The 20,559-nt window shown below is 38.5% G+C and overlaps 1 protein-coding gene across 1 annotated transcript in view; it reads right to left on the bottom strand.

Moving 5' to 3' along the window:
- LOC104986716 (S-adenosyl-L-methionine-dependent tRNA 4-demethylwyosine synthase) overlaps positions 1-20,559 on the bottom strand; it is a 148,458-nt gene that overhangs the window by 19,508 nt on the left and 108,391 nt on the right. Inside the window, exons 14-15 of the mRNA XM_010837406.1 lie at positions 10,622-10,732; positions 878-1,045 (exon numbers count right to left, since the gene is read on the bottom strand). Of these exons, the coding sequence (XP_010835708.1) occupies positions 878-1,045; positions 10,622-10,732 (279 nt within the window). The remainder of the gene's footprint in view (positions 1-877; positions 1,046-10,621; positions 10,733-20,559) is intronic.

Genomic DNA, 20,559 nt, shown 5'->3' with positions numbered 1-20,559 from the left:
CTAGAATAACGTTTTCAAGGTTCAACCATGTCCACTTTTTTTAAAAAAGGAGAGTATGAACAGAAAACTAAGCAGAGAAGTAAAATGAGCCTCTATGTATCCATCAGTTATCCTCAAAAGCCCCCAACCCACCAACACACCCACACACTTTTCACCTAATACCATTCTGAATCAAACCCAAGACACTATTTCTGTATACATATTTCAGTAAGGGCATATCAGTATGATTGCTACTCTAACACTGGACTTCTGATTGGGTATTTTATTTCTTTTTAAGAGCCTGCCTCTACCAAAAACTGAATTTTTCCTTTGCTAGGCATTATTTACTTTAAAAAATACATTAAATTTAGGTACTTTTTCTGTGTACTAAAAACACTAAAGAGGAAAAAGGAAAACTAAAATCCCAGAAACATTTCTGTGGAGGCCAGGATTCAAAGTGATCTAAAATTTGATAAACACCTCAATATTTCTTCTGACAGTCAAAAACTATCATACGAGGGTTGTTTACTATTTTAGCTTTCCCTTGTCATTCTAGGTAAAGGACTAGAGGTTATTACAAGGGTGTTTTGTTTTGTTTCTCAGGATGTGCCAATTACAAGCCAGAAGGCACTTCAAGTGCCTGAGCGAGGGCTGAAAATGAAGCAATCTCACACAGAAAAGGGGGTTTCTGAGTCCAACAGACAGAATTCAGGGTTTTCTTAAAGTTCATTATAGGAAAGGTAGCAAACAAGTAGAATTGTTTCACTATATTATTATATTATTATTATTCACTTATTATTTCACTATAATAAGGTGAAGGGAAAAATAAAGAGAAAAGAGAAGAAGAGAGCAAGAAGGACAAGGGTGATGGAAGAATGCATACCTGAGCTGTTCTTACCTTCTTGTGAGCTATTAGTAGACAGTTGGAATGCTCGTGTTCACAAGCGACTTCATAGTCGGGGATCAGATCCACCAACTCACAGACAAAGCGCACCACCTCCTCGTGCCAGGGCACGTTGGCCATGGTAAGACTGCTCGCCGAACTCTCTCCACAGTAGGTAACACCCTGTGGAAACAGAGACAGTTACAGGCCTATTCAAATGTCACAGAGTAAGAGCTTCAGACCCAGACACGCTTCTAGAGGTCATCCAACAAACCAATCCAGGGCTTCCCGGTGGCTCAGAAGGTAAAGAATCTGCCTGCAGTACAGGAGACCCGGGTTCAATCTCTGGGTTGGGGAGATCCCTTGGAGAAGGGAATGTCTACCCACTCCAGTATTCTTATGTGGAGAATTCCACGGACAGAAGAACCTGGTGGGCTACAGTCCATGGGGTCATAAAGAGATTGGACATGACTGAGCGACTAACACACTTTCAAACCAATCCAAGCCAATCCAATCCATATTTTAAAGTGAAGAAAAAGTAATACAAAGATGATAAAATTTGCTTAGAAGCTCATACAAGTAGCAAGTGACAAAAATAGCACTAGGGCTCCCAGGCCAAGGCTCTCTGCACTCTGACAAAGCTGGGGCTTGGGTACCTGTGCTTTGTGCTACATCGCCATCTGCACAGTCTACTCACAATAATACTTTTCAACCGATTCAATCAGTACCTTTCCAATCAGATTCACTCATGCAGTATAAGAAATTGACTGTCATGGGATTATAATAATGGAGGCATAGCTGACACCCACAAAAATTCAATGAATAATTTATTGACTGGGGAAATAAGATGAGCTCCCATTTTCGAGTAAAGTTTAGATTTGAGGTTGGTGAGATAGTGGAAGTCGCTCAGTCATGTCCAACTCTCTGTGACCCCATGGATGGTACATTTCATGGAATTCTCCAAGCCAGAATACTGGAGTGGGTAGCCATACCCTTTTCCAGGGGATCTTCCCAACCCAGGGATCAAACCTAGGTCTCCCACATGGCAGGTGGATTCTTTACCAGCTGAACCACAAGAGAAGCCCAAGAATACTGGAGTGCATAGCCTATCCCTTCTCCAGTAGATCTTCCCGATCCAGGAATCGAACCAGGGTCTCCTGCACTGCAGGCAGATTCTTTATCAACTGAGCTATCAGGGAAACCTGAGGCTGGTAAACTTTCTGTAAAGGGCCAGATAGGGATTCCTTTCAAATTATTCTCTAAAGAGACCACTTTGTAATATATGTTGTATGTGGATGTGTATTGGGTTGGCCAAAATGTTCATTCAAGTTTTTCATATGATGTTATGGGAAAACGCAAACAAACTTTTTGGCCAACCCAATATAAACACAGAATCATGCCAAAACAAAAATACATTTGTAGAAATACATATATATATATATATACATATACACACACACACACATATATACATGTATCTACCCCTATAGAGATTCTCTCATTCAGTACAAATGCATTAAGATAAATTGGTTTTTAACTCTCTTGAATTCTACCTGACAGCCAAAAGTTCCATAACTAATTTCTTTAACTGGTAAGTTACATAGTGATAAGTGATTAATGACTAATTTTCAATAATAAGGAATATATCTTAACTTTGTAGGCTCTCTAAATACCTAAGAAATCAAACTTACTTGAAAAAAAGATTTGAATAGTCTAGATATGTTGCTACTAAGTAAAGAATAAAATAAAAAAAGATGCTCTCTCTGAGTTGCACACATACGCACAGACTGGAGGGGGTAGAATGACATTAAATGAAAAGCTCACAATGAGCAAAGCAGAGTGATCGTGACCCTACAGATGGCAGAGCTGGGAGGGGGCCAAAAACTCAGATGAGTTCTGCAAAACCCTCCACTCCAGATGGCTGTTCAAAGACTATTGTATACTACACTGAGATGACCTTTGCTGAACATAAACTAGAGGTAACCCAGCTTAATTACAATAAACTAGAGAATCTTCTCTGTTAGCCCAATGATTTACAGAATTCATTAAACTGAGTTCAGATTTTAGCTGAATAAAAAAAGCAAACAATAGTTTAAAACTCTTTAAAAAAGCATAGTTGAAAAATTGTACTGAACTTGCCCAAATGTATTAAACACACATGAAAATGATTTATTCCTAAGTCAAATTAGCCATAAATATGAACTTTATTTCACTTTAAATACTGTTTATGATGGACGAATTATATGAATAACCAAGCAGATAGGGGCTAATTTAGAGGAATTTATTTTTAATATTTACCTTAATTCACTGAAGCAGAGGTTTTAGGTAAGATCTTATATTCATGACAATGGCTTTGGAAAACAGTTTAATTGATTTAGCATGCCGCTGGTGTAGTGGTTATCATGCAAGATTCCCAGGAGGCACAGATTATGCCTTGTTCTTGGGCTTCCTTTGAGATTCAGCTGGTAAAGAATCACCTTTGCAGGAGACCTTGGTTCGATTCCTGGGTTGGGAAGATCCCCTGCAGAAGGGATAGGTTACCCACTCCAGTATTCTTGGGCTTCCCTCGTAGCTCAGCTGGTAAAAATTCTGCCTGCAATGTGGGAGACCTGGGTTCGATCCCTGGGTTGGGAAGATCCCCTGGAGAAGGGAAAGGCTACCACTCCAATATCCTGGACTGGAGAATTTCATGGACTGTATAGCCTATGGGGTCACAAAGAGTCGGACACGACTGAGCCATTTTCACTTAACATTGATTATTCAGCAATAATAAAGCACAATACGCTAAGGAAAGATTTGGTTTGGAAAGGAAAGACTGATTGCCATAGGTCATCACTAGGCCTTCACTTTCTCTATATGTTCACATGATACCTTAAAATTAACAAAGTATTTTCGTGTAAAAATTCTCTCTCTAGCCAGACAAAATCCTCAGAGGTGGGCAGTATGGGTTACTTCCTGAGCCAACTACAGAGCCCGAGCCTTCATCGTGACACAACTGCAACAGGTAGAAACCGGCCCCAGTGAACCGGGGGCTTCCCTGATGGCTCAGATGGTAAAGAATCTGCCTGCGATGAGGGAGACCTGCGTTTGATCCTTGGGTTGGGAAGATCCCCTGGAGGAGGGCATGGCAACCCATTCCAGTATTCTTGCTTGGAGAATTCCATGGACAGAGGAACCTGGCGGGCTACAATACATGGGGTTGCAAAGAGTCGGACATGACTGTGTGACGGAGCACAGCACCCACCAGTGAGCTGGTCTCTGGCAGCTGCCCCTCCGGTGCTCCCCACTCTGCACGGGCTACTTCACTTCACGCCACACTCCTGTCTACTTATGAACCGCCTGGACCTGATTCCTGATCACACTTGCCCCTGAACTGTCTCAAAATGTCTCCTTTTCCCTCAGACCACAGCTCTCTGCCACCTTCTCCTACCAGCACAACCCCCACTCCATTTATCACCACCACCGTGTTCTTTCCTCACAACTTGGAAAAAACAACGTCCTTAAGAAAACAGATGGGAAGAATGTGGCGGCTGAGGAGTTATCTGCAGGCTGAGGAGTGACAGGCAGACCCAAAGAAAGTTCCCGAGGAGCAGGACCACTTACGTGTCTTGATATTTGTGGTGAAAAGCACAACCCACAGCATTACATTTGGAGAAGGAAATGGCAACCCACTCTAGTATTCTTGCCTGGAGAATCCCAAGGACAGAGAAGCCTGGTGGGCTACAGTTCATGGGGTCGCAAAGAGTAGGACACGACTAAGTGACTCACACACACACACACACACCATTACATTACACTGGTGTCTTCTGGAGGGACCACTCTGCTCAAGGAGATGGGGGCCACCAGGTAGGTCTTTTTTACAGGCTGCTTAGAAAGTTCACCTGGGGATTCAAAGTCTATGGGAAGAGCAGTACTTTGGCTCTTGAAATTCTAATTATACTGACTGGGTATCAAAAGGCTGCTGATATTATTCTTTTGTCCCTGATCATTTTGAGGACAGAAGAAATGTTGTCTTCGTGACTTTTTGCAGCAATACATGTCATTTTAAAAATGCTTCAATCACTGCCAGCACCCCCCTCCAATACCAGCCCAAATTTCTCAGCATAGCACCTGAGGCCTTCTTACTAGACTCAGCATCCAGTCTTTCCCCAGCTAAAATCGCCACCATTTTTTTTTCCCACCATTTTTTTGATCTTCTGCCAGAAACCCCCATCCCATCTAATCCCAAATTTGTCATGTCTTGTGCATATCTCTTACCAGATAACGCACGTAAAGATGTGTCTAAATCCTGAGCTCTCACAGGGCAGAAACTGTACCTTGTTCTCTGTACCCTCAACCAATCTGTTCTAAGACCAAGTCACACATTTCTTCCATGACATGAGACTTCATAACTCTTTTCTAATACAAAATTTCCTTCATATCTCTCATGACTTCTCTGCTCTTTAATGATTATGAACTGACTGAAAGCACTGCTCAGGTATTGCTGCATACTTGAACAACTAACAATTGTAAGGAATCTGACCGATATGACCAACATTCCTTAACGTTTGTGTGCAGAAACAGGGTAAGGTATGCTAAGTCATTTGTTTTGCAAGGCGCATTCTGCAAGGACTGAGCTCTGTCGAGAGTCACAGTGCTAACGGGAAGAAGGTTTTAAATCATTTGACAACAAATAATTACTGCACTTACTCCTCTCAAAGTGCAGTGCTAGGCACAGAATACAAAGACAGTATTTCATTTACAAAATGGATTGTGCTATGAAAGCTTCTCAATAAGGCAGATGTTTACAACGCCAAACACATTTTCTTAAACAAGTAAGCAAATAACAATGGTTAAGTTTCTCAGGCTAGCAAATAGAGGCCCATTTAAGCCTAATGAACCCAAAATACATGATAATTTACAGGAAATGGAACAGAGAGAGGTTTTATGAGACTAAAAGTGAAAGTAAAGAGAAAATCGATATAATAAGCAGCTTCTATCGATTCATTTTTAATAATATGCTTGATGGAAAGTGATCTAAGCAGTTATTGACCCCAGGCATAAGTTACCCCCTAGAATTCTCAACCAAAGCTATTAAATTGAAATTATTAGTCTAATTTTAATACTGAGGAAATTTAGGCTCAAGGAAGGTAAGCAATCTGTCCCAGGTGACATCCGTACCTTTTAGGAATACAGCAAAGTTTACACATCTTCCCCACTGGAGACTATGAGAGACACGGCTACACCCTCCACATTCACACACACATCCAGGAAATCCAGGGAAAGGATATGAATGGAATCTGAGAGCCCCAGGTATTTCACTATCCCAGGGTCATCTTATATTATCAACTTCACATCTTTGGGGCATTCGTGTGACCTTGAGGTACTATTAAGCTTTAACACTAACTCCTTTTGAAGGTTGGACCCTGGGAGACTTTTTTTTTTTTTACCAAGAGATAGATACGGGATGGGCTTCCCTAGTGGCTCAGACGGTAAAGAATCTGCCTGCCCGTGCAGGAGATGCAGGTTCACCCCTATGTCAGGAAGATACTTTGGAGAAGGAATGGCTACCCACTCCAGTATTCTTGCCTGGAAAATCCCATGCACAGAGTAGGCTGGCAGGCTACAATCCGTAGGGTCACAAAAAGTTGGACACAACTGTGCGACTAACACATCACTTCACAGGTAAGAGATAAATCTCCAGGCACCACTGTGTCAGCGTGTGAATTTCTTCCTAATTCGTCCGTTTGCTAAAGGTCAAAGGGCCTAGTCTTCTGCCTTCAGACCCACATCCTGTCTCTAATGGAGCTGCACACACTCACCACAACTGGAGAAAGCCCACACACAGCAACAAAGACCCAGCACAGCCAAAAATCAATCAATCAATAAAATTTTTTTAAAAAAGGCCCAGGTACTTGATATTACAGAGTCAAGTGACCATCACATACTTTCTCCTGGTACAACACAAACTGTTTTCTGTTACCCTATATTTTATAATTTAAATATGACATTTTACATCATGATTAGATTACACACTTCTCCAAGAATTTTTCAAAAAAAAAAAAAAAAATCTCTCCAAGTAGCTCATTTTAATTCTGCAGATGTGGCCTTGCTCAGCAAGACATCCATTTCCCAAACAGCATATCCAAATTTAGGCACAAAATCTGTACCTATGGTGCTTTGACGAGGCCTGGCATGTGGAGAGAGCACAGAAATATTTGTTAAAGGCAAGGATAAAACAGTAAAATGGAAATCTTGTTTGAAAGAAACTGTCATTATAACATCTCAGCTACACCCAAGAAGGCTTCACCTGTTTTCAAGTTATAGCAATAGTTTGTCCAAATACAAAATGCCCATCAGAGAATTACACTGTTTACAAAGTGGTCATCTTTCATTAAAAAATAATTCTGGTTGATTCTTTTCAGATTATAAAATATCTTGTTCATTACAGAAAACATGACTGCAAAGAAAGAAGGAAGGAGAAAAATAGGTGATGGTGTGATCCAGCCAAGTTGCTTAATAATAGATGTTTTACTGCAATATAATTTGAAGCAACATTCTTTAATAGCTAAGTCATCAATTAAACCACCACTAATCCTTGACACTGGCAAGGTTTTGTTAAGCCAAGGCATATATTTAAGATGTAGTTTGTATCTTTGCATCATTAGAGTTCTTGCCAAGAGCAGCCTTTTGAAATTAAGAACAACTTTAAAAGTGTCTTTGACCTGACTAGAGATTGCTACACACTCAGATAGCAATATTTCATCTGCTCCAACCTCCCCATCCCTCCAGAAGACAGTCATACAGAACGCTGAACTTACTAAAAGATAGCTCTAAGAAATATCCTTTGACATGACAGAGGGCACCCAGCTTCATAAACATGAATGGAAGAGTGGAGCTCTGAGAGATTAGGTGAATTTTCTGGTCACTTTCTCTCATTTTTGCATATTCTTAGTTGTCCATGAAAGCCTAGCATATTATCTGCCTCTTAATATTCTACAGCTTTAACTACTTACTGTCTCATGCTGACGACTTCCAAGTCATTATTGCCAGGCTTGTCTCATCCCCAGGACTCCAGGCTTATATAACCTATGGCTTATTTGAACCTACACTTAGGGCTTCCCTGGTGGCTCAGAGGTTAAAGCATCTGCCTGCAATGCAGGAGACCTGGGTTCAATCCCTGGATCAGGAAGATCCCCTGGACAAGGAAATGGCAACCCACTCCAGTATTCTTGCCTGGAGAATCCCATGGACAGAGAAGCCTGGTGGGCTACAGTCCACAGGGTCGCAAAGAGTCGGACACAACTGAGCGACTTCACTTAGATATTTAAAAGCTATCTCAAATTACTCAGGCTAACACAAAACTCATGAAATCGCTCCCCAAATCGGCCTCTCTTCTCCATTGGTCTTCTTCACATCAGCAAATTGTTCCACATCCACACAGTTGCTTAAGCCAAAAACCCAGGTACTAGTTTGATTCCTTTTGTTCTGTCATTTCCTACATCATCTAATAAGTTCGATTGGATCTACTTTCAATATTCATCACGGAAGCACCCACCCCTCTCCAACTATATCACCAAAGACCTTCCCCAAGCCATCACACCTCTTGCTTGGCAAAAGTTTTGTTACTGGTCTACCTACTTCTACTACTGCCCTTGTAAACCAACTCACAGCAACAGCAGGGTGATCTTTTAAAATCATAAATCAGATCTCATCACTCTCTAGCTTTTAAAATCCTTTCCAAGTACACCAAGTATAAAAAAAAGTTTTATCATTAAACTTAGTGTAAAATTTGATTCTGTTATCCTTGTGCAAAAGGCCTAACAAAATCTGGCCCCAGCCCTCTTCTCTGATTCATCTTGTACCACAGCCAACTCCAACCGCCCCAGAGGTCACAAAGGCCCTCTTGCAGACTAGCTGTGTCATCTGCCCAGAATGCTCTGACCCCAAGCCTTTGAATATTGTGTTGCTTCTTCCTACTCAGGTATCAATTTTTAAAAGAGTAATCTCCTCAAAAAACCTTCCTGCTTACAAAATCTAAAACAGCCAACCATAGTATCTAGCAAAACAGCATATCCATGTATCCTCTCACACATCAATCCACTTACAGGTATTTATCCCAAAGAAACACGGGCAAAAATATGACATTAAATGCCGCCTGCTAGAAATCGTCACCAATGAAATCGTCTTGAAATGCAAACACACACACACACACACCCCTGATCAATCTTCTTTTGATCTAACTACTAACCCAAAGAAAATATATGGGGCAGAAGAATATGTAATAGAGCAAAATCTAAAATTTAAATACAGGGAACTAACCAGGATAAATGACCCATTTTTTCCAACAAAATAAATTACTAGGGGAATTAATTACTAGCAGAACTAATAGACTAAAAGAAATTAAAGACAGAAATAATCCAATTCTAACCCTTATTTGGATCTAGATTTTCAAATAACCCCAGCTTTCCTGGTGGCTCAGAGGGTAAAGCATCTGCCTGTGATGCAGGAGACCCAGGTTCGATCCCTGGGTCGGGAAGACCCCCTGGGAAAGAAAATGGCAACCCACTCCAGTATTCTGGCCTGGAGAATCCCATGCACACAGGAGCCTGGTGGGCTACAGTCCATAGCGTTGCAAGGAGTCAGACACGACTGAGTGACTACCCTTTTCAAATAACCAAGACAGTTGGTTTAAGAGGATATGATGTATATACACAATGGAATATTACTCGGGCATTAAAAAGAATAAAATATTACCATATGCAGCAACACAGATCATCTAGAGAATATCATACTAGTCAAAAAAAGACAAATGTTACAGGGGATCATTTACGTGAAGAATCTTGAAAAGAATACAAATGAATCTACATACAAAATAGAAACAGACTCATAGACATAGAAAACAAACTTAGTTATTACCAAAGGGGAAAGGGAAGAGTAAACTGGGAGTATGGGATTAATCAATGAACATTACTATACATAAAGTAGACAAGCAACAAGGATTTACTATCTAACACAGGGAACTATATTCAATATCTTATAATACCCTATAATAAAAAATAATCTGAAAAAAATATATATAACTGAATTACTTTGCTGTATACCTGAAACTAATACAATATTGTAAATCAACTCTATTTCAACTGTTAATCAGTCAAGTTTTAAATCTTATATGCCCCCAAACTTAAGAAATTACTATTAAAACGATTTAGTTAAGTATTCTGAATAAGTGTTTAAAGTGAGTGCATATCTTTTAAAAATACCACTGAAACCGCTATAGGTGATGGTATAATGTGAGGATTTGCTTGAAAATAATAGGTAAGGGCAGGAAAATGGGCAGGAGTACAGGTGAAACATGAGCTGGGAATTTTTGCAGCTGCGTAATGGATGGATGGGAGGGCATTACATCAGTCTCTCTACTTCTGCATATATTTGAAGTTTTCCATAGCTAAGGTTTATTCAAATGTCAAACAATTACTCACTATAACTGTGTTCTACTTCTCCGCATATTAAAGTTACTATGTAGTGGACAGTACATTTATTTTCTGTTGACAGTCTATGGCTCGCTAAAATATAAGCTTTTTATACATGAGAGCAAATGCTTGGTCTTTACTGTTCTTATCCCCAGTGGCTAGAACAGTGCCAGGATCTTGATTAATATTTTTGCATAAATAAATCAAACATCCAGGACCTCGTGTAGGGCTTTAGAAGGTTGTAACCCCACCGTGGCCAGCAAAGCGCCAGGGGAAGTGTGCCCGGCACTGGCCGCCAGGGGCTTACCTTCACCTCGATGAAGTCAGGATTCCCCAGGGACACCAGCTCGGCATAGGCCTGGAGCTCATCCACGTTCCATGCCTTCACTAGAGTCAGTCTGTAGACAGTACGTTGTTGCTAAAAGACAGGAAAAGATAACTTTGTTTTTATCACCTTGGAAGATTTTCAAATTTCTTCAACCCACAGAAACCCCAGGCAAGGTGAAATCCAGTATGAACTTTTAAAAATTGAAGTTTACATTTTGTAGAAAGATGAAAAAAAATGTAAACAATATCATAAGACTCCCAGAAGCCTTATAGGCACAAATATTGGTATATTTCTCTTCTCTCACTAACGGTATCTAACACTAGATAAGTGCTAGTTGCTCAGTCATGTCTGACTCTTTGCAACCCCAAGGATTGTAGCCCGCCAGGCTCCTCTGTCCATAAGATTCTCCAGACAAGAGTACTGGAGTGGGTAGCCATTACTCCAGGGGATTTCCTGACCCAGGTATCGAACCTGGGTCTCCTGCATTGCAGGCAGATTCTTTACTGTCTGAGTCATTAACACTAGATAAGATACCCAAAAGTTTCTTAACAAATACACTGAATTCCATTTGATCAGAAATAGTGAATTGACTAAATAGTTTCAGACTGTCAAAAATGAATTCAAATAACCTTCGGGCTCTCCATTATCAATCAAAGTATTTATGATAAGGATTTTTAATTTACACTTTTCCTCTTTCCTGCTTTCTTATTATTTAACGATCCCTAGTTGGCAGAAAAGGCACACTGATGAACTGTCAATGTTGCCATTTGTTTGTCTGTCATGTAAAAAAAAAGGTACTGATTTTCTGAAAAGCAACTAGACAACAGTTATGCACGCCTTTAAAAACTTTATACCCTTTGACTTTCCTTTCCAGGACCCTAGACAAACTGTGAAAAGTTCAAGGACTAACTCAAACATCTCAAAACAACATGATTAATGGTAGTTTAAAATCTACAACAAGAGTGGGGGCAGAACCTATGACTTGCCTTTAACGAGTAGAGTACGCAAAGTTGATTGGTGCCTGTGATTATATGCACATGATTGCATCCATTTGGAGCAAGTTCCTGGGCAGTATCCATGCTGCTAAACCTCAAACCATGCTTTAAGTAGCAAGGTTCATTATACTCAAGAGAAAGACAAAATGAGATGAGAGCTGAAAAGAATGATACCAACCTCTACATGCCCCCCAATGTCCACAGCAGAATTTATTTACAATTCCCAAGATAAGGAAGCAACTTAAATGTCCACCAAATGATGAATGGATAAAGATGTGGTATATATAAACAATAGAATATTACTCAGCCATAAAAAATAATGAAATTTTGCCATTTGGAACACCATGGTTGGACTTAGAGATTATGCTAAGTGAAATAAGGCAGTCAGAGAGAGGCAAACAATGAATGATATCACTTAGATGTGCAATCTAAAAAAAAAATACAACAAACCAATGAACATAACAAAACAGAAACGGATATAGAGAATAAATTGGTGGTTACCAGTGGGGAGAGGAAAGGGTGGAGGAGGGAGATAGGGGTAGGGGATTAAGAGATATAAACTATTATGTATAAAATAATCCACAAGGATATATTGTACAGCACAGGGGAATATAGCCAATATTTTATAATAATTATAAATGGAGTATAATCTTTTTGCAAATTGCTATACTGTACACCTGAAACTCACATAATATTGCACATCAACTATACTTCAATTAAAAGATACCAATCTCTCTCTCTACTTTTGCTTATATCTGAAGATAACCAAGAGATGAAGAGATGAATATCATTAGGCGGCCACTTTAGAAAATGCACTCAAAACTTATTTTTAAAATGCAGTATATAAAGCATGAAAAGACACACATCTTCCAGATTCCCTTTACATAGCTAGAATTCACCCAATGCCAAAACCTAACAAAAATGGTAGAGAACTGCAGGCCAATCTCACTTGTATTTATACATGCAAAAATCTTACCGAAATTTTAGCAAATGAAATTCAGCATTATGTTAAAAATTCTAGAAAAGGAGAGATGATTCAATATTAGTGAAGTCACTTAGTCATGACTGACTCTTTGCAACCCATGGACTGTAGCCCACCAGGATCCTCTGTTCATGGAATTCTCCAGGCAAGAACACTGGAGTGGGTATTTCCTTCTCCAGAGGATCCTCCTGACCCAGGGATTGAACCTGGGTCTCCTGTATTGCAGGTGGATTCTTTACCATCTGAGCCACCAGGGAAGCCCATTCAATATTAGGTTATGTATTAATATAATTCATCACATTAATATTGTGACACAGAAAAATCAATCAGTCATCTTATAGATACAGTTTAAAGTCCATCCCTGGTTTTAAAACAAAACAGAATGAACAACTGAAAAACCATTTGGTAAACTCAAAAATTAAAAAACAGACCATTAACATAAAGAAAACACCCTTGAGTCAACAGTCCATGTCATTCTTATAGATGTAAAAAACAGAGGTATTTCCATTTAATCAGACTAACAGCAGAATGTCCACTGTATTATCTTTATAAACACTTTTCTGAAAGTTAAAATCAAAGCAATAAGGCAAGAACAAGACTAAATGAATAGTATACAAAAAAAACGTACTTGCAAATGATATAGGTGGCTTCCTGGAAACCTAAGAAAATCAACTAAAAATCAGATTAAGTCAAATTGGCCAGTGGCCAAATAAAAATAGAAAAATGAGCAGCTTTCCAAGCATAGAGTGGTAGGATAGATGTGGACTCTGAAAGTGAAAGTTGGTCCGGCTCTTTGCGACTCCATGGACTATACAGTCCATAGAATTCTCCAGGCCAGAATACTGGAGTGGGTAGCCTTTCCCTTCTCCAGGGGATATTCACAACCCAAGGATTGAACCCAAGTCTCATGCATTGCAGGCGGATTCTTTACCAACTGAGCTATCAGGGAAGCCAGGCCAGACTGAATCTCAGACCACATACTAGCCATCTTAAACTCTCTCAGTTCCTCCCTGCGAAAAATGCAGGTTTTGCACAGGACTGCAAGTGTTCATCTACATAAGGCTTGGGCTTCCCTGGTGGCTCAGCTGGTAAAGAATCTGCCTGCAACGCAGGAGACCTGGGTTTGATCCCTGGATTGGGAAGATGCCCTGGAGAAGGGAACGGCTACCCACTCCAGTATACTGGCCCATAGAATTCCATGGACTGTATAGTCCATGGGGTAGCAAAGAGTCAAACACGACTGAACGACTTTCACTACTACATAATGCTTAGAACCATGCTGGCAGCAGTAAGTCATAATATGTATTAGCTATTATATGCCATATATATGCTACATATATACATATATATACATATATCTATATAGCATATACATATATATTACAAAACACAAATTCTACTTTACAAAATACAACTATAAAATACTTGATGATTATTTATGAAATAACATGGACAGTGAAAAAAGTAAACTTTTCTGAGACCATAACAAAAAATTAGCCTATATGGAGAGCCATGAGAGATTTCTAAATATAATGTAATTCCAATGGGAGTTAAAAATTCTTTTCAACAAATAAACTAGCAATGATACCAACAAAAACAATAGCAGGAGTTGGCAATGAGTCAGCCCTTACTATGTGCCAGCTGTTGTTGTGTTTAATATCTTAGCAAAGATTCCAATATTTGTCTCTTCTTTGCAACAAATCTTATAAAATAGGTTTATTATCTTCACATTATAGATATGAAACTGAGGCCCAGGGCTGCTAAATAAATTTCCCAAAGCTACACAGTTGGAAAGCAGCAGAGCTCGGAAATGAACCCAAGCAGAAAGAATCCAAGGCAGACTCTATCTCTCATTGCTAAACCTTCTCAAATTGCGAAATAAATCATGCAAAGAGAAATGTACATAAAACACAAATGTATCACCCAAGGGATTAACACAAAGAAATATCCATCACCCACCCAGCACCATCCATTCCCTTCACCCTAAAGCTATCTGATATTCTGACTTCAACATTAGACTTGTGCCTATGTTTGAAATGTATATACAAAGAACCATATATTCTTTTGTGTCTTGCTTCTCTCACACAACATGGTGTTTATACAGTTCATCCATGTTGCTGTATGTTGGGATCTGCTCATTTTGTTATCTAACATTCCATTACATGAGTATACAATAATTCATTCAGCTATATCCCCACTGATAGACATCTAGATTATTTCTACCTTTTAGCTGTTATAAAACAATGCTGAAAATTTATGGTTCCTAGGGGTGGAGGGGAGGATAAGTTGGAAGATTGGGATTGATGTATACACAACACTATATATAAAATAGTAACTAATAAGGACCTACTGTATAGCACAGGGATCTCTCTACTCAATACTCTATAATGGCCTGCGTGGAAAAAGAAATATATAAATATATATACAATATAAATTGTATATATTTATAAATATATAATAAACATCTAAATTAGATATAAATATGTTATTTATATATTTTCTGTATTTATATATAAATATATTTTAAATACAATATATATAAAACTGATTCACTTTGCTGTACACTTGAAAATAACCCAACACTGTAAATCAACTATACTCCAATAAAAATTAAAAGAAAAGCAATGCTGTTATCTCTCATAACACTAGAGTTCAGCTTTTTCTGCTTTAGAGAATTTTATGAAATGCTACTATGACACATATTCTTCTATGTCTGCTTCTTTCACTGAATGTCATTCACTGAATTTGATGGTGATTCTGGCTTCAGATACATTTTTACTGCTGTTTAGTACTCCAGTATAGGAAAATATTAACTACTAGTGAAAGTGGTTGGTTGGTTGGTTGTTTTCCCAGCATGGTCTCTTACAAAACACCAATGCAAAGAGTGTTACTGTACCTGACTCCTGATGGACACATTTCTTTGATGTTCCTAAGAGTGGAAATGCTGGATCACAGGAAGCACACGTATTTTGCCAGACTGGTTTTCAAGGGCATTTGACCACACATCCACTTGGAGTGGATCAGAGTTCCGGCTACTTCTCATCTTCAGCAACTCTTGTTGGTAGTCTTTTAAAACTTCAGCCATTTCTGTGCTGTTCTATTTTGTATCTGTCTGTTTACTGATGAAGTTGAGTATGTTTTGGCCATTCTGATCTCTACTTTTGTGAAATATTTGTTTGAGTGTCCTGAATATTTCTCTATGGGGATAATGGTCTTTTTACTACTGGGTTTTTCAAATTCTTTATATATCCTGGCTATAAGAACTCTGTTATAATTGTATCAGAAATATTTTCATCTGCTTTAAGGCTTTCCTTTTTACTTTCTGCATATCTTTTGATCAACAGAAGGAACTGATTTTAGTACATTTACGTTTTATCTATAGCATACTAATGTTCAGATGATTAAAGACAAAGAAAAGCACTACTATGGGGTTACAAAAACAGGAATGTCATTAGATTTTATTTCAAATGATCAGATTCACATTCTGGGTTTCACTGTGTCTGTAGGGAGCCTGCTCAATGGGACAGTTTTGGAGACTTTAAAGTCTATGTAAAGTTAGTTAAAGCAGTTCCTAAAGTCTACAGAAGAAAGTGGAGTTACACTCCAGTTAGATCAAATTAAAACAAAAACTGAGTACAGATGATGCTTGAGAGGTGAGAGCTGGCATTGCCTTTGCAAAGGACATACTTAATACTTTATATTATCCTTTTAGATTAAAAAAAAAAAAAACAGGAGAGAGAGGGAAAACTGGAGTACACACTGGAGTGTAGTAATATAATTCAAATAAAAAATATTTTTTCCCCAATTTGGGGAATTAATTAGCAAATTTAATTTGTATAGGTTCTGGATTGGTTATTACTGCAGGATTTTCTGAATGTGTCATATTCTCTAGTAGGGGATATGGATGGTGTGATATTGGGTCAGTCAAAAGGTACATTCGGGTTTTTTCATTACATCTTATGGAAAAACCCAAATGAACTTCTTGGCCAACCCAATACTATGGATGCTGAAGCTGAAACTCCAATACTTTGGCCACCTGATGCAAAGAACTGACTCATTGGAAAAGATCCTGATGCTGGGAAAGACTGAAGGAAGGAGAAGAAGAGGACGATAGAAGATAAGATGGCTGGATGGCATTATCAACTTGATGGACGTGAGTCTGAGCGAGTTCCAGGAGTTGGTGATGGACAGAGAAGCCTGGTGTGCTGCAGTCCATGGAGTCGCAAAGAGTCAGACACGAATGAGTGACTAAACTGAACTGAATGGAATATAATATGGAATATAATAAAAATGAAGATGAAAAGTATCCAGTTAGGCAAAAAGTTTAACTACTTTCTGTTCAAGCTACAATGTGATCTGTGAAATGTCACAATGTGAGTTGTTAAAAAAAAAAAAAGTCAAGTAGTTGGCACATTATAATTTCATGTATTTCTGGGGTTTTTTAATCATTAAATTTATTCATTTTTAATTGAAGGATAATTGCTCTACAATATTGAGTTGGTTTCTGCCAAACCTCAACATGACATGCATTTGTTTAATTTAAGCGTCTAAGATTCTTCTCCCCTAGTGGTGAGAACACACACAATAAATGGGGGGTGGGGTGATCGGAAAGTTATATCCCAACAAACGTGCAGCTGGACTGTGCAGCGAGAGACCTAGATGTTCACCTCTAGACTTTAGATCAGATTTTTGTGACAGATTTTAAATTTGAGTTTCAACTTATTATGTTTCTTAGAGGGAAGCAATACATGGACTGAAAACACATGAAGTAAAAATTGAGGTTGAAATTCCAAAGGTAAATGTTAAATGCTTATCAAAGGGAACTGCATAGGGAGGCAGGCGGTATAAAGAATCAAGTACAAAGCAGAAAAGGCCTGAGTGAAGAAAAGAGGAAAAAAGTATAAAATGAGGAAAAGAGTACACAGTAGCAATGAAGCTACTGAGTCAGCTGTGTGAGCTTAGGTGAGCTCTTTGTGAGTGAAGTTGCTCAGTCGTGTCCGACTCTTTGCGACCCCGTGGACTGCAGCCTACCAGGCTCCTCCGTCCATGGGATTTTCCAGGTGAGCTCTTTGCCCCTCTGTAAAAAAGGGAAGAGTAACAGTATCTGTACCTCATAGTATTATTGTTAAATTAGAAGGACTAAAACAAAGAACCTAGAACACAGCCCCCCCGCAGAGAGAAAACGATGAATAAATTTCGGCTACCACCACCAGCAGCAGTTACATAGATCTGTTCATTTGATCACACAGATAGCAACTCAACAACAGTCACCAGGTGTTACACTAGGTGCGGGAGATACAGCAGTGATCGAAGCAACCACAGTGTCAGCTGTTGTATAAGCTACATTCTATTCTAGTAAATGAACAAACTCAAGTCAGAAACGAAATTAGCAACAGTGGTTAACACCAAAAGAGGAGAGGAGCCAGGAAACCATCAAGACAAGACTTCAACACTCCTGCCTGGCTCCACAAGCCATCATACCATGCTTGTCAAAAAAATGATTCTGAACTCCTTAAAACAAAAAACACCTTAAAATTGAAACAACCCCTCACTGACAACCATTGTTTTTTAAATCAAAGGAATATGTGTTCACCAATACTAGAAACTGGACAATGATTCTTTTAAAGACCTTAGAAAGCATACCTATCCTTAAAATGGCTTTAATTAATCAAGAGTTACTTTTCTGCTTTTTGCTTTGGTTTGGTTTCGTCTGACCGTGCCAGGTCTTAGCCACCACATGCAGGATCTTTAGTCGTGGTGTGCGAGCTCTCAGTCATGGCATGCGGGAGCTAGTCCCCTGACCAAGAATTGAACCCAGGCCTCCTGCATTAGAAGCACAGAACCTTAATCACTGGACCACCAGGGAAGTCCCTTAATTAAGTCTGATACTGTTTATGGGAGTCAAAACAAAATGTGTCAATCTGATAGGTCAAATAAAGCAAAAAAGTAGAAAATAAATTCAAAGATATAACTTATGATCCAGCTAAGTGAAGTCTTCTTCATATTCAAAGATAAGAAGGAAAACTATTATAGAATTATTCCCAAAATAAATTAACTAAGTAACCAACTAATTTAAACTTTTATGAATGATTGAAAATGTAGATCAAGGAAAGATGGCAAGGACAGTTTTATAAGACTCAGTGAAGAAAATCCAACAGGAAAAGAAATCCTAAAGGAAACACATCAAGCCATTAATAGTGCTTACTTATAAGGATCAGAAGGGTTATAGGCTTATTTACATTCCACTTTAAACACCTGTGAAAGTGTTAGTTGCTCAGTCATGTTCGACTCTGTGTGACCCCATGCACTGCAGCCTGCCAGGCTCCTCTGTCCATGGAATTCTCCAGGCAAGAATACTGGAAAGGATTAAAGTGTTTAACATACACATTATGAGTCTCAGAAAGGAGAGGTGAAAAATGACAGCTAAGATCATGGTTACATAGGAATTCCCTATATTATTCTCACCTCACTTGAATGTTTTAAAAATCCACACTAAAAAGGTTTAAAAATATAGAGTTACGAGTTAGTTCTGTTCCCTCTAATTAGGCATCTTGCAGTGCTACGTATTCTAGATGAGGTTATTATATCCCAGGACTACAGTTCTTAATTTCAACAATTTATCTTGACAGTTGCAATTCAAGACAAACTTGAGCTGAGGCTGTGTGTCAAAACAAGATAAAATGGTCTCCTAAAACATGGCTCTGAGTTACCAGTAATCAAAGAAATGCAAATTGAAGCAGTAATGAGGTACCATTTTGGCTTATCAGATTGGCAACGATTTTTTTGAAATAGCAATATTCACTGCTGCCTAGAGTGTAGCAAGACAGAGAAATTCATTCACTGACGGTTAAAAGCATAATTCACTACAAACATTTTGGGAAGTAGCATGGCAACATAATTAAAGTCTCTGAAAAATACTCAAATCTGTTGATCCAATAACTACATTTCTAAAGACGTAAGCCTTTGGAAATGATAAAATTTGTGGACAAATACTGATGAATAAGAAGGTTCATTCCAGCTTTATTTGTAATAATGAGATACTATAAATATCTCAATCCCAAGAAATAGCTAGATGATTTATGATACAGCTGTTTAACACTAAAGATGATTATTTCAGAACACCGGTTATGAATCTGAACATGGCAGAGAAACACACTCCTAACAGGAAGAGAGTTCCATACACATGTGATTCTCAGAAAAAGGGAAGGAAGCGGGTGGGAGACCTGTTTTTCTTTTGTACCTTTGCTCCTATTGAGAATAACTGTTTTAAAAGAAAATTTAATAATAAGGGGTAATTTTTATGTAACAGCATCGAAATTTTAAAAAGCTAAAAACAAAATTGTACACATACTACAGTATTAATGACATAAATACATATACACCAGAGAAATACAAAAATCTGAGAAGGAAATACAAGAAAAGTTGTGGGGTCAGAAAACCTGCACACACACACACTTTTTCATATTAACAGTATTGACTCATTAGATGAGAATGGATCAGTTTTAAAAGTTTCTTGATATGCCTGATCTTAATTATCCTTAAACAGATCCCTCAAACAAAATTCTCTGCTCAAAAACCAGAAATCTGGTAAAGGAAGTAGAAAAAGATTTGCCTTAGGTTCGGCTGAGCCTCGAAGATCAGGCAAATCAACTTGAATATGAGACAGAATGTGGCCTGAATTTGAAGAGTCATGGACCTCCGTGTTACTTATAATAGCAAAGAGGAAAAAAAAAACGGCTTGACATCCTCCTAGTAACATAGTTAATATGAAGGAAGATGTTGGTTGTGTGAAAGAGTAGAAGGAAGGTGAAATTACACATAATTTTAAAAATTTTATATATATACACATACATGTACACACACACACACACAAAATCACATTATAATGTATGCATATAGTCAACACTCAATATTCATGGGTTGGTTCTAGGACAACCGCA

This window comes from Bison bison, unplaced genomic scaffold, assembly GCF_000754665.1.
Source record: "Bison bison bison isolate TAMUID 2011002044 unplaced genomic scaffold, Bison_UMD1.0 scf7180017864072, whole genome shotgun sequence".
NCBI lineage: Eukaryota > Metazoa > Chordata > Mammalia > Artiodactyla > Bovidae > Bison > Bison bison.
Note: the sequence above shows the minus strand (reverse complement) of the source record. Positions and strands in the feature narration are given on the sequence as shown.